General features: G+C 40.3%; 1 protein-coding gene across 1 annotated transcript in view; it reads right to left on the bottom strand.

The window, feature by feature from the left end:
- Arhgap18 (Rho GTPase activating protein 18) overlaps window positions 1-25,724 on the bottom strand; it is a 186,261-nt gene extending 160,537 nt beyond the window's left edge. The window contains exon 1 of the mRNA XM_070010774.1: window positions 25,666-25,724. Within this exon, the coding sequence (XP_069866875.1) occupies window positions 25,666-25,709 (44 nt within the window). The 5' untranslated portion in view covers window positions 25,710-25,724. The remainder of the gene's footprint in view (window positions 1-25,665) is intronic.
- Window positions 25,725-27,919: the final 2,195 nt, after the last annotated feature.

Genomic DNA, 27,919 nt, shown 5'->3' with positions numbered 1-27,919 from the left:
GAAGTTATACTCTGTGCATATTGGGTTATTAGTACTTACTCTCTTGGCAAAAGGAAAAGAATAAAAAAGTTTGGAACTTCTAAACGTTACCAAAGAACTTTTATAGAAGATGCCAAGTGGCAGCCACTGTTCTCTGCTGGGGAGTAAGCGAAGGGCAGATAGACCATGGGGACAGCAAGGCCACACCAGCCTCTAATCCACTGAGGCAACACATCTAAGAAACAATTATGCAAATCCAATGCCCAGGGAGGTAACTGCAGACAGACATTTAGAAAAGGACAGCATCTATACAAACAATGCACAAGAACCATACCAACTACACATGGAGGGAACTGGGCCTCAGCATCACAAGAAATGTGATCTTCACCTCTGTTTCACTTATTTTCAATGGTATGCCTTTCCATGGTACCCTGTCAAGTAGATATTACACTTACCTGGCTCCTGAGAATATACAAATAAAATGGCTTCTAACTTAAAAGTTACAAGGCTATGAACTGACCATACCTACCTAGACACACCTTGTGACAAATCAAACATAATCATTCCAAATGTGCAAAATAGAACACTAGAGCTCTCCAACATGTATCAATGTAAACACTCAAGTAGCCACCACCTTGGTCAAAATTAGGACATTGCTAGCATCCAGAAATCACATACCCCTTGCTTCTCCCTTCATGTTAATATCAGAACTTACTACTACCAGAACTTCAATGAGAATTGCCCTTCTTTTTATTTAGGTAAGTGTCACTTCAGCACAAATCTATAAAACTGGTTCCTTTCAGTTTCACCTGTTTCTTTGAACATCTCATAAATGTAAAACTAGAAGATTCATCGCATACAGCCTGGTTTATTTCCCTTATAATTATGCACACCATATACATTGTTCAAATAAGCATGTTTGATTCATTTCATTGCTGCCTAGCACTCCATTATGAAGCCCACTTCATGCACTCGGCTGTAAATGGAAGTTAGAGCTGTTTGTAATTCTTATCCACACAAATAGTGTATCATGAATATTATCCCGTGTGTATTAGCTCACTCATGAGTACATTTTAACTGAATATGTAGAAATAGGTCTGCTAGGGCTCAGAATATGTATATATCTTCAACTTTAGGGGATAATGCCTGAAAGTTCTCCCCAAAATAAGAGACTGCTCATTTTACTCTAAACTAATATCAACACTTGGCAATTAAATTTTAGCTAGTTTAATGGGTACCAAAAAAAATGGGGAGGAATAAGTTCTTACTACCTAATGTAAATTGGCCTTGAACTCTTGATTTTCCTATCCCAACCTCCCTAGTCTTGAGAATACAAGTATGTACCACTATCAGCCTGGGTGAGAAACTTTTAAAATTCACAAACAAGAGTTAAATTTTATCAAAATACTGTGTATATCAAATTAGATCATCAAATAATTTTTATCTTTTTGTTAATGTGATGAACTATAATTTCATTATGTAAATAATGGGCCCGACTTGGGGCCTGAGCACTGACCCTGAACTTTTTTGCTCAAGGCTAGAGCTCTACCACTTGAGCCACAGCATCACTGCTGGCTTTTTTTGAGCAGTTTGTTGGAGATAAGAGTCTCATGGACTTTCCTGCCTGGGCTGTCTTTGAACTGAGATCTCAGCCTCATGAATAGCTAGGATTCCAGGTGTGAGGCTCTGGAGACTTGTGCTAAACTAATGTTATATTTCTGAAGTAGAGTGGTTTGGTTGTTACATATTATTGATTGGCAGAGTTGGTAAGCCACTGTTCTGGTAATTACTGTTGTATCTAGCTCCATAAACAAAATAGAAATATATTCCATAGTAGACAGAATAATATCCTTACCCAGGGAAAAAAAGAAAACCCATATTCTGATTTCTGGAACCTGTAAATGTGATATTGTACAGCAAAAGAAAAACGCTGCTCATGAAGTAGGGACAAGCTGTACTTGAGTATCGTCCTAATCACAAGAGCGCTTAGCCGTGGAAGGGGGAGGTGGAAGAAGAAGTCAGAAGGATGCAACGTGATCTGCACTAGATAAAGATGGAAATCCAGGAGATAAGGAATGTGGGCGGCCTCCCGAAGCTGGAACAGGCAAGAATTCCAGAGCTCCGGGGAAGGAATGCAGCCCTCCTGACTCATAGATTTCAGCCCCATGAGACCTGTGGTGTGAGGCTAATGGAGAAAAGAGAAGATAATGCATCACTTCTTAGCCACTACATTTGTTGTAACTTGTTTTCAGCTACAAGGGAAAAAAATATGACATGCACTGAGGTAGTCATCCTACAAAAAAAAAGAAAGAAAGACAGGAAGAAAGGAAGAAAGAAAGAGAGAAAGAAAAAGAAAGAAAGGAAGGAAGGAAGGAAGGAAGGAAGAAAGAAAGAAAGAAAGAAAGAAAGAAAGAAAGAAAGAAAGAAAGAAAGAAAGAAAGAAAGAAAGAAAGAAAGAACAGAAAAGAAAAGCAATTACCAAGTCAATTTTTTTGTAATACTTTTCAGTGCTTGATAGGAAGGTTATTCTGGTCTTAGGAGGAAAAAAAATGTAGATGTCCTCTCTGTTTTCCTACCACCTCAAAGAGTTTGAAAAACACTCACCTTTTTAAGTGTTCTGTGAAGCCAGCTGGGCCAAGGATGTTCCTTGCATATAAACATTTTAATTACAAATTCAGCCTATAGCTATGAGATGACTCCACTGTTTTAGGTCCATTTTTATTTAAAGGTATACTTACTAAGAATTTATAATTTTCAAATATACTGGCATAAAGGCATTGGTATACCTTTACTATCTTATGCCTGTATTTAAAGAGCTCTAGTGACCTCTAGTTTTCTTTTATGGTGATATTTGTGCCTTCTATTTAAATCTTAGTTTTTCTACAAGGTTATCCATTTCATTTTCCTTTCAAAGAAATGACTGTAGAGTTCTTTACATTTAGTGTAGATGTTCTTTATTATGCTTTTAATTTTTAATGTCATTCATATCTGCTACCTTTATTTTCTCATCTACATTTTTAACAACATTTCTTGTCTGTTTGAAAATTTCTCCCACTGGCTACTTAGCTCACTGATAGAATATAACTCTCCTGGTTGGGGAGGAAGGAGAGTAGGAAAAAATTGAGAGAGGGGTCAACAAGTTTGTCAAAAAATGGAAACAACAGGACTTTTTTTTTTAAGTTTTCAGCCTTGATGTCGCCAATATGCTGTATCTAGTTCTTTCTTCTTATTTTATTTCATTTTTCTTTTTCTATTGGTTTATCCCTGGCAATCTCTGTCTTTGATTCTGGTACCCTCCATCTTGTATATGCATTTATCTGATTGGGGGAAGGGAAAGGAAATAACAAGATGCTGAAAGAAGTACAAAAGATGACCCATTGCAACTATGATACTAACAGCACACTATGTCAGAAATGAACCTTATAACTTCGTGGTGGGGGTGGGGAAAGGAAGGGATAGTGGAAGAACAATGGAATGGGTAACAATGTTCAACAAGAAATGTACCTTACTCGGGTAAATGTAACCCCTCTGTACAGCATCTTTACAATAAAATAAAAATTTTTTAAAAGAAATGTACTCATCTTACTGACATACATACCTTACTTACTACATACATACCTTACTTACTTACCTTACTTACATAACTGTACATCACCTTGACAGTTAAAAAAAAAGAATATATCAATATATCTCTCCTTCCCAGAGATTAGGTTCTGATAATTACTTTTGCATCTAGCTTTATTACTTCTAGTTTTATTGTCACAGACAAAAAAAAGTATTACACATAGAAAAAGAACTTCTTTAAAAAAAAATTCTAGGTTAATTATCAGAATTGATTCATACCAACACTTATTTCTGTATTTTAAATCAAAGGGAAAGTTTACAGTTCTTCTCTTGTTCATTTCTAGCTTATTTAACTTACAATCATTTGTCTGATCATTTCTTCAAATTTGTCTTTGGCCCAGTATATAATTACTTTTTTTTTTTTTTTGGTCGGTCATGGGGCTTGAACTCTGGGCCTGGGCACTGTCCCTCAGCTCTTCAGCTCAAGGCAAGCACTCTACCACTTGAGCCACAGCACACAGCGCCACTTCTGGTTTTCTGAGTAGTTTATTGGAGATAAGAGTCTCACGGCCTTTCCTGCCCTGTCTTGCTTTGAACCTCAGTCCTCAGATATGAGCCTTCTGAGTAGCTAGGATTACAGGTGTGAGCCACAGACACCAGGCTTGTAATCACTTTTAATGAATGTTTATTTATACACGTTAAAAAAATAAAGTACCTGTCCCCATTGTTGGGGTCCAAGTATGCTCATGGAGTCATGTTTGCTAATTAGGCCATTCAAATCTCTCTGCTCGATTTGTTCCCTCCTCATTTATTCTAGCAGATACTCAGAGTAGTATGACATCTCTCACTAAGCTAAAATATAATCACCATATTGGTTATAGATTTATTCATATCTTTATAGTTCTATAGATTTATGTGGGAGTCATTTCTTCCTTTTTTGTGTGTGCTGGTACTAGGTCTTGAACTTCGGCCTTGTAAACTTGTTTGATGTTTAGCTCAAGGCCGGTGCTCTACCACTTCAGCCATACCTCTACTTTTGATTTTTTTATTAGTTAATTGGAGATATGAGTTTGATAACCAGACTGGCTTTGAATCACAAATTCAGGAGCTCAGCCTCCTGAGTAGTTAGAATTCAGGCATGAACCATCACCACCCAGCATGACAATTATTTCTGATTATAAATTAATAAGTTGGCCTTCTGCCCTTCCCTCCACCCTACTGTGAGCATTATTTAGATACAGCAATTCACAGGCCATGGGTACATTGCCCTGTTGACCCCACAACTATCTCTGCGTCAGAAATTTTCAAACTCTGTGCCCTGTGTATCCTTCCTACTCTGGTAAAATCAGAACCTTCACTTTTTAAATGATAAACATGTTTAAATGATAAACATGATGGCGCCTAAGAGTGACTCCTTTAGAAATGTTCCTAAAAAGTATAACATTGTAACACATGGGCTTCTGCCCTAAAACATTCAGAAACAAGATCTAATGGAAGTTCTGATAAACCTCTCTCACTTCCAGCACTAACAGCTTTTCACAGTATTTCTAATTATTATGTGATGCAAAACTATCTGTGACCAGGACTGGGAAGGTGGCTCAGGGGTAGAGTGCTTGCCTTACATACATGAGGGCCAGGGTTTGATTCCTCAGCACCGCATAAGCAGAAAAAGCCAGAAGTGGTGCTTTGGCTCAAGTAGTAGAGTGCTAGCCTTGAGCTGAAGAGCTGAGGGACAGCACCCAGGCCCAGAGTTCAGGCTCCACGACCAATAGATGTATAATATATAAATGTGCCCTATTAAGATTTGCTAATGCTACTGTAGTTTACTGTCTACATTCTTAAAGGAAATGTCCAATTTCAGGGCACACTTGTGAAAAAATAAGCTTATAATGTTCTCTTTATATATTTATAGACTCCCCAAACCCATTATGGGGTTCATGCACATGGGTACATCCCAGGAGCTGTCTGCCATGGCATGTCACATGAGGCCAGCTTTCTTGAAAGTCCTCTGATAATGCTCTGCCTCCAGTTTGCTCATTCAAGTCCCACTCTTAGGTTTTTTTCTCACTCTATTTTTTTATTCTTTACAATAAAGACAAATTTAAACTTGTTATATTCTTTATAGCCCCCAAGTATCTCTTTCCAGCAATTTTACTATTTTAGTTAATGATATCATTTTCTTAAAAAAATATATATCACAACTTGGCTCTCAGAAATACAGGCTCCCAAATACATGAGCAACTGCTCAACATCCTTAGCCATAAAAGAAATATCAATTAATCAATATTGACATTCTATGTGAGAATGGCAATTATCCAGAAAATAAACAACAAATACAAGTAGAGCTGGAAAGGTGGCTCAGTGGTAGAGTGCTTGCCTACCATGCATGAAGCCCTGGATTTGATTCCTCAGTACCACATAAGAAGAAAAAGCCAGAAGTGGTGTTGTGGCTCAAGTGGTAGAGTGCAAGCCTTGAGTAAAGGAATCTCAGGGACAGTGCTCAGACCCTTGAGTTCAAGCCCCCAGGACTGGCAAAATAAAATTAATTAATTTTTAAAAATTAAAATAAAAAAATTAAAACCAGAACAATTTAAAAAAATACTGGGAGGGGCTGGGAAGGTGGCTCAGTGGTAGAGTGATTGCCTTGCACGGCTGAGGCCCTTGGTTTGATTTCTCAGCACCACATAAGCAAAAAGAAAAAAAAAAGCCGGAAGTGGCGCTGTGGCTCAAGTGGTAGAGCGCTAGCCTTGAGCTGAAGAGCTGAGGGACAGCGCCCAGGCCCAGAGTTCAGGCCCCAAGTCCGGACCCCCCCCCAAAAAAAGAGCTGAGGGACAAGTGCCCAGGCCCAGAGTTCAGGCCCCACGACCGGACCCCCCCCCCAAAAAAAAAATACTGGGAAAGATTTCAGGGGATAGTGGGAAACTCATACATTGTTGCTAGAAATTTAAAAGTACTGCAAGCACTATCAATATTCATTAAAAAAATAAAATGTAGACCTACCTTATGACCCTGTTATATATACTCTTGGGCATTTACCTGAAGGAGTTAATTGCAGTACTGTTCCAATAGCCAAGCTTTCGGAATCACATAAAGAATATAAGTAGTATATTTTATATAACATAATGTATATTATGTGAATAATATATATGGCCAGACACCTGCAGCTCATGCCTGTATCCTAGCTACTCAGAAGGCTGAGATCTGAGGATCCCAGTTCAAAGCCAACCCATACAGAAAAGTCTTCATGAGACTCTTATCTCCAATTAACCACTCAAAAACCAAGAGTGAAGTGGTAGCTCAAAATGGGCTAATCTTAAGCAAAAGAACTCAAGGACAGAGCTTGGCCCTGAGTTCAAGTCTCCCACAACCAACAGAAAAAACATCATATATGCTATATGCTATGTATACACACACAGATGTATCTCAGTGCTGGAGAACATGTCTACCATGTGTGCGGTCCTAGGTTTGATCATGCTAGGCAAGTTCTCTACCATTGAGCTATACCCTCAGACCAAGAAAATGTCTATACAAGTTTTATTGATGTTACTGGATAACAAGTTCAAGAACTTACTCATCTTTGTATTTCATACATAAATATAATGGGCCTGATTAGCAGAAGTTTCTTTCAGCCACTTTTCAACATGCAGGGGAAGAAGTCAATTCTATTTTATTGCTTATCTACTCCTGTGCTCCTGAAGGGGAGGGGGGAGGGGGAGAGCAGGCAGAAGAGTTTCAATCATCTGCAATTAATTACTCACCCAGTTTTCCATCATGATCAGCTTTCCTTTGGAGCTTTAAGTATCTCTAAGAATTTTGAGTATTAATTAAAGCACTGGCTTGAAATAATTTTTGGCTTTGATTAAAACTTGTGTACTCTATATTCAGGCACTGTCTTCAAGTATAGAAAGAAGCCCAGGAACCCTGGGACGTTCAAGCGTGGAAAGGTGTTAAAGTACACCAGGCTCCCTGGGAAGAGACCAGATGAGATTTCTGAGACTCTGTGGTTAAGGGACTTGCCTGGTTTCACCTGCTAGTTAAGAAGCAGATTTAGCATAAAAATGTGCTGCCTCCTGTATTTCAGGGCCTCCCTAGAACTTGGGGCCAAAATAACATATTTCATAATAATCTTTCACCCACTCACCTCCTGAGTTAAGCTAAAGAAGTCATTATTTTAAAGAAGTAATTTATGAGCAACTTTCTTCCATACCAGGTGAGCAGGTAGGTAAGGCTGTCTGCTGTCATCAATGATCTGGGGGCTGAAACAAGTTGTATTTCCCACCCTATTTTTTTTTTTTTTTTTAGTATTTGTGTTAACACTGAAAACTAGAAATCATCAAGATAGGTTCATCATCTCCACAAGATAAATTGCATACAATTTTGGATAGGATTTGAGATGAATTGTTCAAGCCAAAGAAAGTAGTCCCTACATATTAAATAACCTATTTTATCTACCTAGACTGTGAGGGATAGTGAAATTTGGATGAGATAGCTAGCTCTCTCTTTTTCTCTAAGTGATCAATAATGTCCAGAGATTACTGGAGCCACTAGGGCCACTGGTACAGGGAGAAAGGATACAAGGCAGGCGCTGGTGGCTCATGCCTGTAATCCTAACTACTAAGGAGGCTGAGATCTGAGGATCTTGGTTCCAAGCCAGCCCAGGAAGACTCTTATCACCAAAGGAGTGGTGCTGTGGCTCAAGTGGTAGAGAGGCTCAAGGACAGTGCCCAAACCCTGAGTTCAAGACCCAGGACCAACAATAAATAAGTACATAAATTTTTTTTAAAAATCAGAATTCTTTCCTCTTCTTAGCAACCACAAGATCCTAGGCTTATTAATTGACCTCAAATAATCCTCAGTATTCTTACATTTAAAATAGGCTAATAGTCAAAGCTCCTCCCTCACAGAATAAGTTGGAGAATTAAATGGAATGTCAAACATGAACAGTAGCAAATGTGAATCACAAGTAAATAGTCAAGAAATTAACTGAAAAATTTTAAGAACAATTGACTCATTATTACTCCCAGTGCTTGGCCTTTTATGGTTTATATAGTTGTCCAGAATAATGGAAACCCTTCAGACTTTTCCTCCACAATGTTAGTTTTCTTCTCTCCTAGAAAGCTGTTCCTAATTGTAGTTTTTGCTTGTTTGAAGGAACAGGGCCTAAACTAATCCTTCTAAACATGACTACAACTCTAAGTATGCCTTTGGAAACATTCATAAAATGAAATAAAATTATACCCACTCAGGTTTCACTAAATCATCTAATCTGAATATTTCATTCTTTGTCTCTACTAGTGTAATGTTTTCTCTTGATTTTCCAACTTGTTTTGCTATCTTTTACTCTCTTTTGCTCCACCCCTATACTCTATGGCCCAATGGAAGCCAGGTAACTAAAAGGAAAGTGAAAAAAAAAAGAATTGAAACGGGCTGGGAAGGTGGCTCAGTGGTAGAGCACTTGCCTTGCATGCCTGAGGCCCTGGGTTCGATTCCTCAGCACCACATAAGCAAAAAGAAAAAAGCCAGAAGTGGTCCTATGGCTCAAGTGGTAGAGGGCTAGCCTTGAGCTGAAGAGCTGAGGGACAGTGCCCAGGCCCAGAGTTCAGGCCCCACGACCTCACACACACACACACACACACACAAAGAATTGAAATAATAGTTAAAGTACACATTGAATTAACACAGCTGTATGTCTACAAGTTTCATGACTAAAACCAGAACACTAGAGAATCAATGAATATTGCTTTTTCCCATATTTTTTGAAGTGTTGGGGATTGTTACCTTCTTTATGCTTTGTGTAATGAAAAAGCCCTGTTCCTGATAACATATATTTTTTTCCATCCAAAAAGCATGAGGATTCATTTTAGAGTTTATAAGACTATTCCTTGACTCAGACATCAGTATCACATATTTTATTTACCTTAATTTTGCTGTAGTTAGGCCCAAAGTTGTTTGATGGAAATAATGCTAATAAATATGTATCATTCATGTTCTGCCAAACAAAGAATTGACTGTCTGCTTAGATTTATCCAATTTAGACTCCAAATTGGGAATGATGCAGAGTTTCATATTGGCAAAATATAAGCTCATGTGTTCCTTACGTTAGTTGTCGGTAGCCTGAAATTATCAATGATCCACTTTAGAAAATAAATTCTATCACAATTTGAAATAAAGGTTACATGTATCCTTTAAATGTCTCCCACTCTTTTGTTCTCATGCGCCATCTAGTGGTAGCACTCAAGAGAATCTTCAGCTAAATTCTCAAACCCAGTGCAGACTTAAAAAAAAAGAAAGAAAAGAAAAGCTGAAAGCCAGACTAGAAATGGCATCTAATCCAATATCCTCATTTTTCACATGAAGTTCACTGCTATACAGAGGTGAAGCACAATTACTGATAGATGTAGGATTTGATTCTAGTCTGGGATACTGAGCAATGAAAATGATTTTAACCTAATATTCATCATTACTAGATTCAGCAGCACAAATCAAATGTATATAATGTACATTAAAGAAAATTGGGCATACTGGATGACTTATGCAACTATAACCCATCTTTACATGACCTTTATCACAAGAAGACTATTTTTAAAATTTTGGAATACAGTGGCTTTGGAGTGAAACAATTAAGTGATGTGAGACAAGGCATACACTTCACTCAATATCGTTTCATGTTTGTAAAATGGGGAACCTATCTATCACAGGCAGCTGGATGTATCTAGCTCAGGGTCTATCCAAAGGAAATGTTTAACGATGATGTACAATGTGTCTAGAAAAGGGACTCCAGGCTGGGAACACAGCTAATTAATGCTATGCCTTTTAATACTGAATTAGTAGTATCCCTTAAAATAATGGAGATCTCAGAGGCCAGTCCTCCACTAGATCAGCACCCCATACAATCAGACATAGACTGTAGTAACTAGTGTCTTTCTACTAGCTGATCTTCCCCTGCAATGCGTGAGGAATGGGAGAGGTGCAGAGTGATAAGTGAGAGCAATATATGGCTACAATGCTGGCAGAGTAGTCCCAGCTCCCATCCTCCACTTCCTGGACACGTGCCTTCACATTTTCTACTTGCCTTTCAACATCTGTCAAGCAGGGATGATAGTACCTGTAATGGGTGGTTTTGTGAGGATTAAGTGTGCCACATCACCTATTGTACATCTGAAATATTAGTGTAATCTAGAGGCAAAGACAAAACAAATCAAAAAATGGTACATGTACTAACAACAGTATTAATATTTAACAAAACCTGAGCTTTGAAAAAAGGCTACTACAGTATAGAGGCTGATTACCTTAATCAGAAATAATTTGGAAATAATTTGGGGAGCTTCTATTATGTTTATATAAAATATAATCTTGAAAGATATTTTGGATAGGAGTATGTCTGGTTTCGTTTAAACAATAATAAATGTACTTTAAATAATACTGTTTCGTTTTTTGTTGTTGTTGAGGTAATAGGGTTTGAAGTTAGGGCATCGTGCTCAATAGGCTGACCCTCCACCACTTTTGAGCCATGCCTCAGTCCTCTATAGGCCTGCACATATGCTTGTGTTTATGATGCTACTTATTCCTTACTGGGATTCCAGGAGAGTAACCATACAGACTGAGCAGATGAGAAACTGAAACCAGAGGAATATGGTCAGAGAAATAGTATAAATGGGGGGCGGGGTGGGGGGTAGGTATTCAAAGCCAAAGCCAGAAATAAGGACTAAGCATGCAGTTCACTGGTAGAGTGCTTGCCCTGAATGTCTTCCATTCACAGGCTCTGGATTGAATCCCCAGCCTATCCCAACATGAATACAGAAGTAAATAAAATATAAATATAAATAAAAGTTTTAGGAAGGATGCTTCTAACTGGGTGCTAGTGGCTCCTACCTATAATCCTAGCTATTCAGGAGGCTTAGTTCTAAGGATCATGGTTCAAAGCCACCCCAGGCAGGAAAGGCCATGAGACTTATCTTCATTTAACCAGCAAAATAATGCTGAAGTGGAGCTGTGGCTCAAAATGGTAGAGTGTAGGGGGAAAACAAAGGAGGAGGCAACAACACTCAATAGGAAATGTACTCATTACCTTGCTCATATAACTGTAACCCCTCTGTACAGCATTTTTACAATTAAAAAATGTACACATTTTATAATGAAAAAATATACACAGAAAAAAACAAATTGACTATGAAAAAAAATGGTAGAGTGTTAACCTTGAGCACAAAAGCCCAGGGACTGTGCCTAGGCCCTGACTTCAAGCCCCAGGATTGGGAAAGAGAAGGAAGGAAGGAAGGAAGGAAGGAAGGAAGGAAGGAAGGAAGGAAGGAAGGAAGGAAGGAAGGAAGGAAGGAAGGAAGAAAAGAAAGAAAGAAAGAAAGAAAGAAAGAAAGAAAGAAAGAAAGAAAGAAAGAAAGAAAGAAAGAAAGAAAGAAAGGAAGGAAGGAAGGAAGGAAAGAAAGGAGGAAAAAAAGAGGAAGGAAAGAAGCAAGGAAGAAGGAAGGAAGAAAAAGAAAGAAAGAAAGAAAAAAGAAAAAGAAAAAGAAAAAAGGATGTTTCTAATCCCTAGATTATTTTTTTACAAGTGATTGAAACAGATTCACTTCAAAATGATACAATCTCCATCTCCAAAAGCAAATTGTTCAAATTCTCTGTCTGTTTTTAAGAATAAAATGAGAATAAGTGAATCAGATTGACCAATATGCTGACAGCTCCAGGTTGTAAAGCAAATGTTTTTACTCTATCCATCTAAAAACTTACTTAAAATTTGAAAAGTGTCTATTAAGGATTTGCTTTAATGTTTGGGCTGTTTATAATGAAGATATTATAAACTAGGTGAATAATAACTAAAGACTTTTCACACTGGGAGCTGAGAAGTCCAGTCAACATCAAGACAGATTGGATGCCTGTGGAGGGTACATTCTAGTTCACACTCACGGCCTCTTGCTCTCTCTGCTTGAAGGTCTCCCTAGTTCCCTGAGATCTTTATAAAGGGCATGGATCACAATTGTGAAAGCTTGTCCTCATGACCTCCTGACCTCCCCAAATATTTCTTACTATCATGATATGAAAATTATGATGTCAACCTACCAATTAGGGGAGGGCACGCTCAGGCCAAAGCAGGAATCTCTTGCTGGATGCTCTAATTTGATGTTTAAAAAAAAAAAAATTACAGCATCTTGCTGAGTGCGAGTGGCTCATGACTAATCCCAGCATTTCAGGAGACTGAGATCTAAAGATCAAGGCTTGAAGCCAGCTGGGGAGGAAAATCTGCAAGAAATTTACTTCCAATTAACCACCAGAAAACTAGAAGTTGCACTGTGACCCAATTAATAGAGCGCTCACCTTGAGCTCAAGAGCTCAGGGTCAGCACCCAGGCTCAGAGTTCAAGCCCCATGACCGACCATGAAAACTTAAATAAAACCATAATAAGCATCTACAGGCATTTTGTCTTTGTTTTTCTCTAGTTAGCCAAACATTTATAAGAGCTGTGAAGATGGTGTAATCATACATTCTTCAGCATCTGATTAACACAAATCAAGATTTTGAAGGGGGATTTTTGCTCTTACAACACTGACATGACAGACAGCGTGAGACCCAATCTAAGCCCCACAAATGGCCCTGTGCAGCAAAGTCTTCAATGAGCTGGCCAGGAGTGATTTCTAGAGAATGAGCTCCTGACAAATTAGCATGTTAGTGTAGTAGCTACATTAGTGTAAAAGGAAAGTTATCTCTGACCATTCTTCTCTAGCTCATAATCTTCTTTTTTTTTTTTTTTTGGCCAGTCATGGGGACTGAACTCTGGGTCTGGGAGCTGTCCCTCAGCTCCTCAGCTCAAGGCTAGCGCTCTACCACTGGAGCCACAGCGCCACTTCCGGCTTTTTCTGTTTATGTGGTGCTGAGGAATCGAACCCAGGGCCTCATGCTTGCAAGACATGCACTCTACCGCTGAGCTACCTTCCCAGCCCCTAGCTCACAATCTTCTACCTGACACTGTCTATACTTCCTTTAAAGATCTCATACTCTGAGGTGCTCATTAATCTATTTTTTGACAAAAAAATTATGCACTTATTTACGACATTTCAAAATATGTATCAACTCTAGGACAACTAAATTGAGCTAATTAACACACATCACCTTGTATATGTATCTTTTTGGTGGTGAGATACTTCAATCTAGCACTAACAATTTAAAAATACAATTAAGTATCAAGGTTGAACAAAAGCTATCTTCTAACTTATCTTTCCTAATAGAAATTCTATATGCTTTCCAACCTTAGACCTCAGGTACCCACCCTTCCTGCTCTCCATTTTAATGAGTTTAACCTTTTAAAATTCCATGTGTATACCATCTCACACAGCTGGTCTTACTGTGGCTGGCTTAGTTTACTTAACATAATGTTCTTTAGATTTATCCATACTGTTGCAAATGACATAATTGTCCTTAAAAATGAGTGAAAATTACATTGCCTATGCATGTGGATATGTGTATGTATCAAGCCCCACCCACATGCACATTTTTGTTAGTGTCAATAAGTGGTAGATGAGAATCTCACTTTGACTGGCCATATACAGTGAGTGCACCTTGGTAAGATTCACCTCCTTTGTCAGGCTCTCTCATGACCCAACCCTTTCCCAAACGAAGCTCAATAGGCTTCATTGTTCATTTGCACACTTGTACATAAAAGATTTTCACCACATTCACCTTCTCCTTTCACCTTCCCAGTCCTGCTGCTACTTATACCACAGACAGGACCTGTCTTCCTGCCATTATTTTTAAGTATATGTTAATTGTTCAAAGATGTTTTACATGGTATTTCACACCCACATATGCTGTATCCTCATTCTTCCACATTCTCTGTATGAATTTACCCATCCCTAGATACCTAGGTTGATTCCATATCTTAGCTATTGTGAACAGTACAATACACATAGGAATTTAGATACCTTTCATTTTCCTTGGATATATTCCCAGTGGTGCAATTTTGGACCATATGGCAGTTCTATTTTTGATATTTTAAGGAACTTCCATGCTCTCTTCCATAATGGCTGCGCTAATTTACATCCCCACCCTGAGACAGTTTACATGTTCTCTCTCTCTTTCTCTCATCAAAATAGAGACTTCATGAAAGCAAAAAATGAATCTATCTCTAGTTAGATTGGTATTCTCACCATTATAACTGTATCTCTAGTGTCTAGAGTAGTAGTCCTTCACAGATAACAGTTATTCAGAATATACTTATCAAGTAATGAAGAAGGTCATATAAGTGGCTTTCTCTCACCCTTTTTACTTCTCACCCTTTCTATTTATCATTCTTTTCACACACACACACACACACACACACACACACACACACACATACACACACACACACACACACACACACACACACGCACACACACACACACCATCCACCTTGACCAGTTTCCCTGTGCCTTTGGACATTTCTGCCATGCCTAGAGTTATATCTTTATTGAGATTTATGTCTCTTAAACATCATCATGTTTCAACTAAGAGATTCATATAATCTTCACTTCTGCAATAAATCTTTGCCTTTCCAGAGGAAAACCTGGATATCCCTAAGTACAGCAATAAAGAGAGAAACAGAAGGAGAAAGAGGGTGGGACGGGAGGGGGGGGGGAGGGGAAGTGCCTCTTTCCACAACTCATTCTGGGCTTTCCCAAACTTATTCTTCTGGCAAGAGCCACATGAAAACGATACACAGAAGTACTAGGCTAACCATTGAACTTTTCCATACTACAATCCTCTCTGGTTACCTAAACTTTGAGATAGGTTTCATGGAGCCAGATCTGTGCAGAGGACGGTGGATATTAGGAAGATGGACAGTGAGTAGCAGGAGGACAGGGGGTGGCAGGAGGTTGGTGCTTTCTAACACAGCACAGTCTCTAAGACCAGAACCTTCACCTCATGTCTTTGGAGTTTGTGAGCCCAAGATTCACAGTACACGTCCTTCCAACAATGCCTGAGAAGACAAGGTACCAACCAGCTTCGCTAGGGTCACACAGAACCATCCTAGACCTGGGTGATGAGCTGTTTATTCATAGCCTGGTTGCCACATGGTATTCTTTAAAATAAGACTTGAAGCTGGGCGAGGTGGCTCACGCCTCTAATCCTAGCTACTCAGGAGGCTGAGAACTGAGGTTCGTGGTTCAAAGCCAGCCCGGGCAGGAAAGTTCGTGAAACTCTTATCTCCAATAAACCGTTAAAAAACGGGAAGTGGTGCTGTGGCTCAAGCGGTAGAGTGCTCACCTTGAGCTGAAGAACACAAGGACAATGCCCAAGCCCCGAGTTCAAGCCCCATGACAAAAAAAATAAATAAATAAAATAGGATAAAATAAGACTTGAAAAACCTCATATTGTCCAAGCAAAACTCATGTCCACAGATGGATATGAGGCCCCTATGTGAGAAGAGGGAAGCTCATGCACAGGCTCAGAAATTGTGATTCAAGAAGACTGAGACTGGGGTGATGGGGAAAAACTGGGAGAGTATAAGGGAAGGGATGACATTGTCCAAAAAGAAATGTACTCTTTACCTGACTCATATAACTGTAATCCTATTATATCACCTTTATAATAACAATAAAAAATTAAAAAGAGAAGACTGAGATAGGGCCAGGAATCTTTTAAAAGTTTGTTCAGTATTGCCCCTTTTGCTCAGCTACCACTTAGCTACCCATTCCATTTTATCAGAACATGTTTGGGGAATCCAGTGACCTAATCTCACATCTTCAATAAATAATAGAGCACTTCATTTGCTCTCAGATCTCAGAGTAGGAGAAGAACTCATTCATACAGTTGTATATCAAGTGTCATTCAAAAAGTCTACAAGAAGCTGGGTACCTAGGCCTATATTTCCAGCTACTCAGGAGACAGAGATCTGAGAATCACAGTTTGAAGCCAACTTGAGTAGTAAAGTCTATAAGATCCTTGTCTGCAATTAACCACCAAAAAGCTGGAAAGGGAGTTATAAGTCCATTGTTAGGTATCTTGAGTGGAAAAGCTAAGAGACAGTGCCCAGGCCCTGAGTTCAAGCCCTGGTAACAACACACAGCACACATACACACACATATACACTCACACACACACACACACACACACACACACACACACACACACACACACAATTTACAAAAAACTAAAAATGAACTTTAAAAGCTCACAAAAGCAAGATGAAAACTTCATTATTTATAGGCGTTGGTACAACTAAAAAACCTTGTACTTTAAAACACATAGGTGACTTACACCTGTAATCCTAGCTACTAGGGAGACAGAGTTTGAAGCCAGCCAGTGCAGGGCAATTCATGAGATTCATCTCTCCTATTAGCTTACAAAAAGCAGAATGTGGAGCTATGGCTCAACTGGTAGAATGCTACTAAAAATGCTCAGGGATAGCTCCTAGGCCCTGAGCTCAAGCCTTAGTAATGGCACCAAAAACGAAAACAAAACTAAAACTAAAACAAAAGTACCAAGGATTTAAAAAAGCAACAATAAAGCATAAAGATGACCACAGGGTGAATCTGATCAATGGCAAAGTATACTTATTCTGGGAATCCATTGACCTCAACCACATTCCTACCAGCAATGCAAAAAAAACAGCACCCACTCTGTCAATCAGCAGAGAATCTAGAACTTTCCATCTGAAATAAAATTCAACAGACAAAAGTGATGAGTTACTCACAATTGTTTTAGGCAAATAAATAACTGTGTTTTTAATGGATATGTCTTGAACAATAATAGTAACAGTAATGATGAATTTACATTTTCCATTACTTTGGAATCTCCTGGGTACAGTGGCTTTCTAGAAGCCACTTCCTAAATCCTCAGGATGCAAGGTGCAGTGACCCATGCCTCTTCCTCTTCTTGTGGTATGTTGGCAGCAGGGTCCCTTGAACACAAGACAATAGAGTTCAGGGTCAGCCTAGACAATAGAGTTCAGGGTCAGCCTAGACAATCCACAAAGACCCCAGGTCTGATCTCAAAAGAGAAGAATTAGGAATTAAATAAATAAACAAACAAACAAATAAATAAAACAACTCTTTTCAATGGAGGAGGAGGTATCATAAGTAAGTGCTATCTATGGAAAAGTAAGAATAACAGGCCTGCATTTCTGCTTTACTCTAAATACTTTTCTAGCCTTGAAACTCACAAAAGGAAAAAGTGTGAAAATCATCACCAAGAATAGCAAGGAGGAGCCTTGAATTAATCCAAATGCACTAAATAAATGGTTCTCTCTTACTACCGAATGTTATTCTTGCTCAGCCATTTGTCAAACTCATCTTCTAAAATTTTACACTGGCATTCATGAGTGTATAATATAGAATTATATAGTTTAAGGAGTTGATGGGCACAGTGACTAATGTCTGTACTCCTGGCTACTTGGGAGACTCAGATAAAAAGGACAATGTGAGGGGCTGGGAAGGTGGCTCAATGGTAGAGTGGTGCTGTGCAAGTGGTAGAAAGCTAGCCTTGAGCTGAAGAGCTAGACAGTGCCCAGGCCCAGAGTTCAGGCCCCATGACTGACCAAAAACTAACTAACTAAATAAATAAAGGACGTTTCCAGATGAACCATGGAAAGGAAAGTGAGTCTCCCCCACCATCTCAATGAGAGAAGCTAGAAATGAGTGTCTGCTAAAAGAAGAGGACCACTATCCAGGCAAGAAGTGAGAAACTAAAGCAAGACGGGGCCACAGGCATGGCTAAGCAGGACATTTGCCTAGGAAGTACAAGTACTTGAGTTCAATCCTGGTACTAGGGGGAAAATGGCTATACAATCCAAACCTTAGTGTGTATCTCTGCTGCAAGGGTCAGCAATGGGGAGAAGGGATGTCCTGGAGCTTTCACTTTGTTGCTGACGGCTATCATTCTACCACTTGAGCCACACCACCACTTCTGGCTTTTTTGTGGTTAGAGATAAGTGTCACAGACTTTCTTGACTAGGCTGGCTTTGAATTGTGATCCTCATATCTCAGCCTTCTGAGTAGCTAGGATTATAGGTATGAGGCTGTAACCTAAAATCTAAGATAACCAAAGTGTGAGTGAGCAGGCTATGATAAAAATTCCTACCCTTCAAAAACACAACAACAAGACCTTTTTTTTGGGGGGGGGGCGGGGGAGGGGGTAGAGCAGCCGCTAGTTCTCAAAACAAGAGTTTACAAAGAGCAACGGGGTTTTACATTGTTTAAAAAACACTGTAGGTGTTGTGCAGATGACTTCTTCCTGTATGACTGGAGCAGCCAGGCCGTGTGATCTCTGTAGTGCCTGATCCATTTCCAGAGCCACCTGCTCCACCCATACCTTGGAAGAGTGGTGAAATGTGAGCCATGCAAAAGAAGGCTCATGCCAGGAGCTGGTGGCTCACACCTGTAATCCTAGCTACTCAGGAGGCTGAAATCTAAGAATGGTTGTTCAAACCCAGGCCAGGCAAGAAAGTCTATGAAACTCTTCTCTTCAATTAACCACTAGAAAACCAGAAGTGGCACTGTGGTTCAAAGTGGTAAAACCCTAGCCTTTTTCAAAATAGTGACAGCACCCAGGCCCTGAATTCAAGCCCTATAACTGACAAAGTTTTTTTTTAATTAAAATATGTATCATTGTCTAGGGAAGGGGAAAGAAGAAGCTAATACTCTATCACAATTAATTTTACACAAAACAAAAAGACCAATTAGCTAAGCCCTGGTGGCTCATGCCTATAATCCCAACTATTCAGGAGGCTGAGATCTGAGGATGGTGGTTTAAAGCCAGCCCATCAGAAAAGTCCTTGAGAGGGCTGGGAAGGTGGCTCAGTGGTAGAGCACTTGCCTTGCATGCATGAGGCCCTGGGTTCGATTCCTCAGCACCACATAAGCAAAAAGAAAAAAGCCGGAAGTGGTGCTATGGCTCAAGTGGTAGAGCGCTAGCCTTGAGCTGAAGAGCTGAGGGACAGCGCCCAGGCCCAGAGTTCAAGAGTTCAGGCCCCACGACCGGACACCCCCCCCCCAAAAAAAAAGAAAGAAAAGAAAAGTCCTTGAGACTCTTACCTCTAATCACATTTTTTTTAAGCCAGAAGTGGAGCTGTGACTTAAACGGTAGAGTGTTTAGACTCGAGCAAAAGAAGATCAGGGACAGCACCCAAGCCCTGAGTTCAAGCCCAGGTCTGACGCCTCAATTCCTCCCCCCTCCAAAAAAATAGATCAACTTATGAACTCATACTTATGAAATTTATCAAGAATGGAACAGGGTGGAGCCTCTGTAGCCCAGCAGGTGAAACCTCAGAGGACTACAACTCCCAGCAGGCCCTGGGAGATATGGACTACCTGACTACTCAGACCTTCTGGCAGCAGTGTAGCTTGGAAGAAAGAAAAGGAAATCATTCACCGTCAAAACTTAAGTGGCCTGACAAAGTGCTTTCCAGAAACTCTACTAACCCAGTTCAGCTACCCTGACACGTCATTGCTGTCCTTCAGTTAGTCATTATTCCATGCTTCAAGAATATATTTAGCAACTTCAAAGTCAATATCTCCAAGAAGTGGACCTTAAATGCTTTCATTGTGTGTTTATATGTGCCAGTACTGGGGCTTGAACTCAGGGCTTGGGCATTTTACCACTTGAGCCACAGCTCATCTTCTAGCTTTTTGGTGGTTAGTTGCAGATGTGTCTCATGGACTTTCTTGCTTGGGCTGGCTTCAAAATCACAATCCTTAATCCAGGCATTAGTGGCTTATGCCTATAATCCTAACTACTCAGGAGGATGAGATCTGAGGATTGGTTCAAACCCTGCCCCAGGCAGAAGTGGAAGAGGCTCTAATCTCCAATAAACTACTCAAAAAAAAAAAAAAAAGCCAGAAGTAACTCTGTGGTTCAAGTGGTAGAGTGCTAGCCTTGAGCACAAGAAGATCAGGTACAGTGCCCAGGACTGGGAAGAAGAAAAATAAAATCACAATCCTCAGGTCTCAGCCTCCTGAGTTGTTAGGTGTGAACCTCTAGTACTCAGCCTTCCAAATGCTTTTAATACCAGTTAAACTTCCTGGAATGATCTAGAGCAGCAACTATTTGTTTCTCAACACAGAGGAAGCCATTGTTTTTCTCAGAACTCTGGAGAGTATCTTTCTTTTCTCCTAAATATTGGGCCTCTTCAGTGGCATCATTGAGGATGGGCTAATTTACTATGGGCTAATTTACTATTTTGCATAGGCTCTTCTACAGTACTGTTTTCTCCTAGGCATTCCCACTAATTGCTTGCAATTCTACAACAAATGACTCTCCTGCTCCCTGTGGATTGTGAACCCCCTGCTACAGTCCTTGGCCCTGTGTGCTTGCTCTGATGGAAAAGCTCCTTGAGAAGTTTCTGGAGTGCTTGTGCTTCAGTGCACAATATTTTGGGAGCATGCTTAGCATCATCTGTTCTCTGGTATTGATATGAAGTCTCCTAAATGTAGAGGTCTCTCTCTAATTAATGATGCTGGAAATGCAGGGGAATATGAGCCTAAGTGAAGGCAATAAGCCTTTACCAGGCCTGCTGCCTTCTTGGAGACTCCAAGTGGTAGAGTGCTAGCCTTGAGCAAAAGAAGATCAGGTACAGTGCCCAGGACTGGGAAGAAAAAAAAATCACAATCCTCAGAGAGGCTGATGCCTGCCTGAAGTTGATGAATTAGTTCTCTTCCTTGGCTTTTCTTTGATCTGACCACACTGAGTGGACTGAGGCTGTAGCTGACCAGTTCTCTCTGTCTGGTATGATGTTGGAGGAATATTAGGTGGAACTCTGCAAGTCTTCATGTCTACCATACTACAAAGAAAGCACCTGAGCTTGGTCCTTAGCCTGAGCCCCGGGGAGGGAGGAGGAGGGAAAGTCGGATTCCACACGATAAGTCCATTCTGATGAGAATCATGGGTTTATTGACAGACCTTCTAATATGACTAGACTTGGATTGCCAAGAACAGATCCAAGACAGCCACTGCTCTTGGCTACTGTCACTGGATTGTGGATGGAGCTGAGAGGATTAGAACTGCTGTTGGCCCATCTTGCATGTCTCTAATCCAGGACAACTTATGCTAAATGTGAGTTTTCTATATTGTACAACATACAGTATCTCTCTCTCATGAAAACAAGACAAGCTCACATTAGGTGGGTGACTAGTGTCCAGAAGAAAGCAAGCAAGAACACTGGAGACACTTGAGGACGATTAGTCTTTTAGTTCCCTTTTTCAGGGACTAAGAGCAACAATAGAACCTTGGCTCTCTGCCTCCATACACATTATACTGACACACTGACACACTGACACACACACACACACACACACACACACACACACACACACACACACACACACTCCATTCTGGCCACACTCCTTTATATCCATCTCTAGAACAAATCGAAGAACCATGACATGCCTTCACACTTCAGCTTGGTTCCAGATCAGATCACACATCATCTCTTCAGCAAGGACTCCCTGAGTGGTCTGTCTGAAGTCATACTCCATGCCAGTTCTCTGTCAACTCTTCACACCATCAAAAAATGATCAATATCTAGAGTTCAGCCAGACCTGCACATTTGGAAAGATGCCAGCCATGGTAGAGGACATCAGTACTGCCATTTTAAAAGTAGATGGTATCTTCTTTTAGTTAAATCACATCCTGTTATAAAAATTGTCTTCCTACAGGCTGGAGACATGGCTCAAGTGGTAGGGAACCAGCTGAGTAAGAAGTGCTTTTAAGTTCTACTTTGGCCAGGTATCCAGGTTTTGGTTGATTGCTCTGATAAAATTTTAATCCTTTTCAGCCTAACCAATTGGAGAGATTGAAAAATTAAATTTTATCAGGGATTAAACCTGGGCAGACTGCTGGCCCAGCACACTTGCATACTTGTTTTCCTGTTAGTAGCAGGCACTTTTGCAAAAGTAAACTTCACCTTGCTGAGTTCTTTCTGAGTAGTGACCCCTTATTCCTATGTGACATTCCAGTATCTGGAGACATTTCCAACAATGGCATCCACTTATACTCCGTTGCTAAACTATTTGGCCAAAACAATGCTGCAAGCAATACCAATAGTGTCACAAAACAATGCCAGGCATTTTCTCAAACCTTGGTATGTATCTGTTTTCAAATTGCATTCCTCGCAATAACAATCTAGGCTGGATGCTAAATCCTCCCTTGAAGATAACAGGGGACCCCTGACAATCTCAGAATGTGAATATAGCAATCCTAGAACTAACAGGCTATTTCTGGCTTCTTGCCTAGATGCCAGTGACTGTTTAAGTATTTCTAATTCTGTGTAGATACAATTATCCTTTCATTAAATTGCTAAAACCAAAGCTAGGAATCATCTAAGTAATGGAAAATTCCTTTATTAAGTCAAAACCAATCAGTGACTAGGACTAAAAGTTTGCACACTACCCAAATGTAACTGATTAGCTCTTTTTAGACTAATGAAAAAAAGTGAATAGGAGAGAAAGTTCTATATGCTCTTCCTAAACATAAAAATACTTTTGATTATAGGTCTTCCAATGAAAGTTCTTAGACTAGGTCCTGATCCAAGTTTTGTGAATGTTTTAGCCACAGTTTTATAGCTAAGCCTTATTTTTTCTAATCTTAAAAACTAATTGAGCCTATCTGAACAACAGCAAAAATAGTAGAAATAAAACAACATCACATTCTTATTTAAATGTATAAGGATTGTTAAAAAGAAAAAAATGAAATTCATTATACTTCAGTCATTCACCTCACAGGCTAACTGATTCTAAGAGAGTTTAGAAGATCTCAGTCATTTTCTGTGACATGGGTGAGACACTAGTGCTGGGCAATGGGACCAAGACATATTACTGCAGATGAAGAGAGAGCCCCTGACTATTCTCATCCCCTGGGAAGCAGAATGACTTGTTCTGGAATGGAACTCTTGTTTGTGTCCCAATTAAACATAGGTTGGGAAGGAGAGGGAAAGACTGAACTGCCTGTATCTCCTCTGAATTGAAATATGGAAATACCTTTTCCCATTTATTTCCTTCCATATGATGAAGATATTGTAAGTGATGGCTGATTGTAGCATGTAACAGGAGAATACAGTTTACATCTAAGTAGCATAGGAATGGTCACTTACAAAGGGATTTAGAAACCACAGTACAGAAAGAGCAAGTTGCAGATGGCAAGGGACTGCGGGGAGCTGTTGTTACCAGTAAGATCTTGGGTCTTAGGGAGCTTCTGAAAAGAGCGTTTCTTATGTTAATTCCATGACAGAGTACTTGCAAGAGGAAGGCAGTGGGAACAGGTAACGGTCAGAAGCCAGGCTAACATCGGCCCCAGATAGCTTTTGTCTGCCCACAGGTTACTCTCAGAACTCACAAGTGGGATGTAGCTGGTGATAGCACCTCAGCATTTACACCAAAAAGGGAGGAAGGAATAGATTTCTCGAAACTTCCAGACAAATAATTAAACTTTAAAGAACTTTCTCCCTTTTGTAGGGCAAAGCCTGTTGACTGAAGGCAGTTAGGTTCTAACCCCACGAAATAATCTCCCAATGGGGATTGTTAACTCTGAAGCAGGTGGACCCCTCACTCCCTCTCCCTAAAGGCAGTATCTTCAAGTTTGTGGCCTTTCTCCCTTTTCTGCAGCTTTGTAAGAATGTGTGCACTGGCTGAAATGATTACCTGTATTGATTCATTTCAGAGCTGAGACACACCTTCCTAGCCTTGTCTCTCTGTCTTAATTTTGTGAGTATGGCCAGAGTTCACACCATGATTAGCTCTGCTCTGGAAAAGAGCAAGTGCATCTGGGAAACATAGATTCAATAATGAGGCAGATTTTGAGCCTACAGTGCATTTTGTCTTTAAGAAAATGACACACAGGAGAATGAATTATAAACATAAAATGAGGGTTCTTAAAAAGCAATCAACTAGCCAGAACTTACAGCTTTTCCCCAAATATTTACCCCTCAGCATCACATACACCCCTATCTTTTTCTCCCTGTTTCACTGTATGATTTGTATTGTAGTTTTGATATCAGAGAAATGTTACTATTTGAACTAAGTCATTGGTAAGTTCATTTTAAAGCAATAACTAAAGAAAGCCAAGAGTAATCTAGGCATGTTCTGCCACATTGATTACAATTATTAAGGTTAAGCCATATTTGTAGGTCTACAATTACCTACTTACTTTAAACATTTGCTTCCTGTGGGATTGAGAAGGATGAGGGAGAATGATAAAGGGAGTGATATTGATCAAGAGACACTGAACTCATAAACTGGTATGTTGAATTGTAACCCCTTTCTGCAACTACTGAAAGATCATAAATAAAACTGAAAACATAGAAATAAAATCTGTTTCCTTCTTCTAAACATCCAGCCAAATGGAGAGCAATTGAAAGTGTGGGTATTACTAAATAGAATTTGGTAGTTTGGGCAGAGCTTAGTTAAATGTATTGCTACTCAAATGACATTGCTTTAACTTTTAAAGTTTCCGGACACATTTCATTTCTTTTCTGTGAAGAGCCATCTAAAGAATTGACTCCATGATTTCCAGCAAACACACAAACCCAAAGCTACATTTTCAAAGTGTTGCTTTACATTTGATCAATGGCCCCTGCAGGGCCTCTCATACTCAACAAAGAATCGCTGCTAATTTCTAATTAGTCTAAGTTTTCACTAAGGTCCTATTATTTATCTCAAAAATAAACCTTGGACACTTAAGAAAAAACATCACTAGATAATTGTAGTCCAGACCTTTCCACTAGCCAGCTTAAGTTCAATGCTAATCAAGGTTAAGGCTGAATCTTAACTGTTGTCCTTTGGGGCTGTAAGTGAAATGGTAAATTATCCAGAAAATTATTCTATCAAGTTTAGCTACCTCGAATGAAGTTCTGTTCTCTAGAATAATAGCGCTCTTTAAAAAAACAAAAACTAATTAAGTACCCTTAACCTCATCTTACAAATGCAAGAGATTCGAGGCAAAATTCTATCAAGCTGATCAGAAAAACAGAAATTGGACAGAACACTCATGCTTTAACCATGCTTACTCACCCCAAATCACCTTCTCCCAGTCCCCGCCTCCCCCACCTCCACCGTCTAAGAACTAAGAATGCAAGAATAAAAGCAATAGTTACAAGGCTGACCCTTGCCATGCCAACAGCGGAAGCAGCGTGCCCGATGCTCCCCTTACCTGTGGTGGAGACAGTGCACCAGCTTGGTGAGCACCACAACCATCTCTCCCAGGTGAAGAGCCGAGAACGCCAGGGTCACCAAAGTGAAGACGGCAGTAATCGAGCTGGGGCAGGAATCTTCCTCAGACACTTTCCTCCCCAGGCAACACTCCTCCTCCTCCTCCTCCTCCTCCTCTTCTACCTCCCCCTCCCCGGGCTCGCCCTCCGGGTGCGTGCCTGCTCACCGCCACCCAGATCCTGTCATTTCTGCTCACTCATGCAGAAGCCTCTTTAAGCGCGGGACTGAGGTGTGGGCAAGAGGTGGACCCAACCCGGGTTCTGAGCCCACAGATCAGTCTCAGCTGCGGATGCCCTTCACCCTCGCGATCGCTGCAGCTGGAGACCCGCAAGCCCGCACGTAACTGCGCAGGGATGAGCTTTCCAGGAACCGGCGTCAGCTGCAGCCGGAGGTCTCCGCTGCTCGCTGAATCTACAGCTAGAGCAGAGCAAAGCTGGCCTGGTGCTCAGAAAGCGGCCCCAGCCACTGAGCATGCTCATCTCCTGGCCTTTCAACTGTTGGCTTTTCCAGATGCAAGAGAGGAATAGTGGAGAAGTGTATCCATGGCTGGTGCACTTGGCACACTCGCGCACACACAACACACAAAAGAATATTTCTGACACGTTCACAGAGATGCTTTAAGAAGCCACGAACAGCATTTAGTTTTTGATTCTTTCTACACAGTTAAGTTGCCTCGGGACCCATCAGGTTTGCAGTCTAGCCTGGGAAAGGATTAAATGCTCCATCACCTCACTCAAGGATTACGGTATGGAATTACCTCTATCTGGAAGTAGAGGCAATTTGCCACCAGGGAATTGATCTCTACACAGTGGAATCTGCTGCCTAGAAAACTTTCTGATGACAAGTAGTTTATAAAGTAACTGGATAAAATTTTTTGGAATGGAAACATGAATCTATCGTATTATAATATATATGTTGAAACTGTAGTCTTCCGCATGATGGTGGATTTCCACAAAGAATGGCGCACTGGTTCTTGAAGGTGAACATCAGCCCTTTCTCAAGGCTAAGTAATAAATTCCACGGTCTGTGTGATGAGGAATTGTGGGTTTGGTGGGGGAGCTGTGGCTGTCACTTTACTTGGAAAGACTAGGTCCGTGTGTCTGTCTGTGTGACTGTTCTGTGTGTCTGACTGTGTCTGTGTCTGTGTGTGCCACTACAAGGGCTTGAACTCAGGGCCTGCTTGCTGGCTCTTAGCTTTTCTGCTGAGCCACAGTTCCACTTCTGACTTTTTTTTTTTTTTTTTTTTTTTTTGGTGGTTAATCTGAAATAAAAGTCTCACAGACTTTTCTACCTGGGCTGGCTTTGAACCATGGTCCTCAGAACTCAGCCTTCTGAATATTTAGGATCACAGGCTTAAGCTATAGGTACTCAGCGAAGACAAGGTTCTTGAACTTGATACTGATTCATGTTCTAATACGAAAGCCAAGCATTAGAACATGAATACACTGTAAGTTTTCATCATAAGGAATACACTGTAAGTTTTCATCATAAGCAAATTTACTGTTTGTGTTTTAATGTTTTTATGGCGGTCCGTTTTCTTTTTATTTTCAGCTCTGTAGAGTGTTACTCGCCAAGTTAAGTCAAATCCTGAGCCTGCTCTCTGCTACTTTTGAAACCAGCAACATGGTTTGCCTATTATAAAATTATTTTATTGTGTAAAATTTACAGATGGTCATCTCTGCCAAATCTATGGCTGACAACCCTAACAGGCTTTCTGACAGCTGGAAGGAAGCTGGAACAGCTGTTAAATTTGTAGGAAAAATGCCAAGTGGACTGGAGATGAAGCAGTTCTCGAATCTTTATACTCACTAGCTCTTGAGCCAGAAAAGCACCCCCTCTACCCCAGATCTTTCTGCCTTCCCATCATGAACACTTTAGTGTAACAGTCTTGAGCTCCCATTTTCTGAATGGGGGAGCCAGGAAATTTTTCTTGTTCTATTTCTCCTTACTTTAACCCTGTTATCCTACAACAAATCCTAGCTACAACTTGCACCTTGTGAGACTCTCCTTTTTATGAGACACTTGAGTTGCTTTTCGTAAGTAGTTCTCAAGGACCCAGGGTTTGGGGCAGAATTTGGAAAGCAGAGGGAAGCCCTCACCCATTTTCATAAAGAATGCCTACACATGGAAGTTCAGAAAGTTCAGGAATAAAAGACTGGATAAATGTACTGATAAGGAAGGAATATCTCCCTACA

The sequence above is a fragment of the Dipodomys merriami genome, unplaced genomic scaffold, assembly GCF_024711535.1.
Source record: "Dipodomys merriami isolate MVZ:Mamm:240054 unplaced genomic scaffold, mDipMer1.0.p SCAF_8, whole genome shotgun sequence".
In the NCBI taxonomy this organism is placed as follows: Eukaryota; Metazoa; Chordata; class Mammalia; order Rodentia; family Heteromyidae; genus Dipodomys; species Dipodomys merriami.
This window is presented reverse-complemented; position numbering and strand designations above follow the sequence as displayed.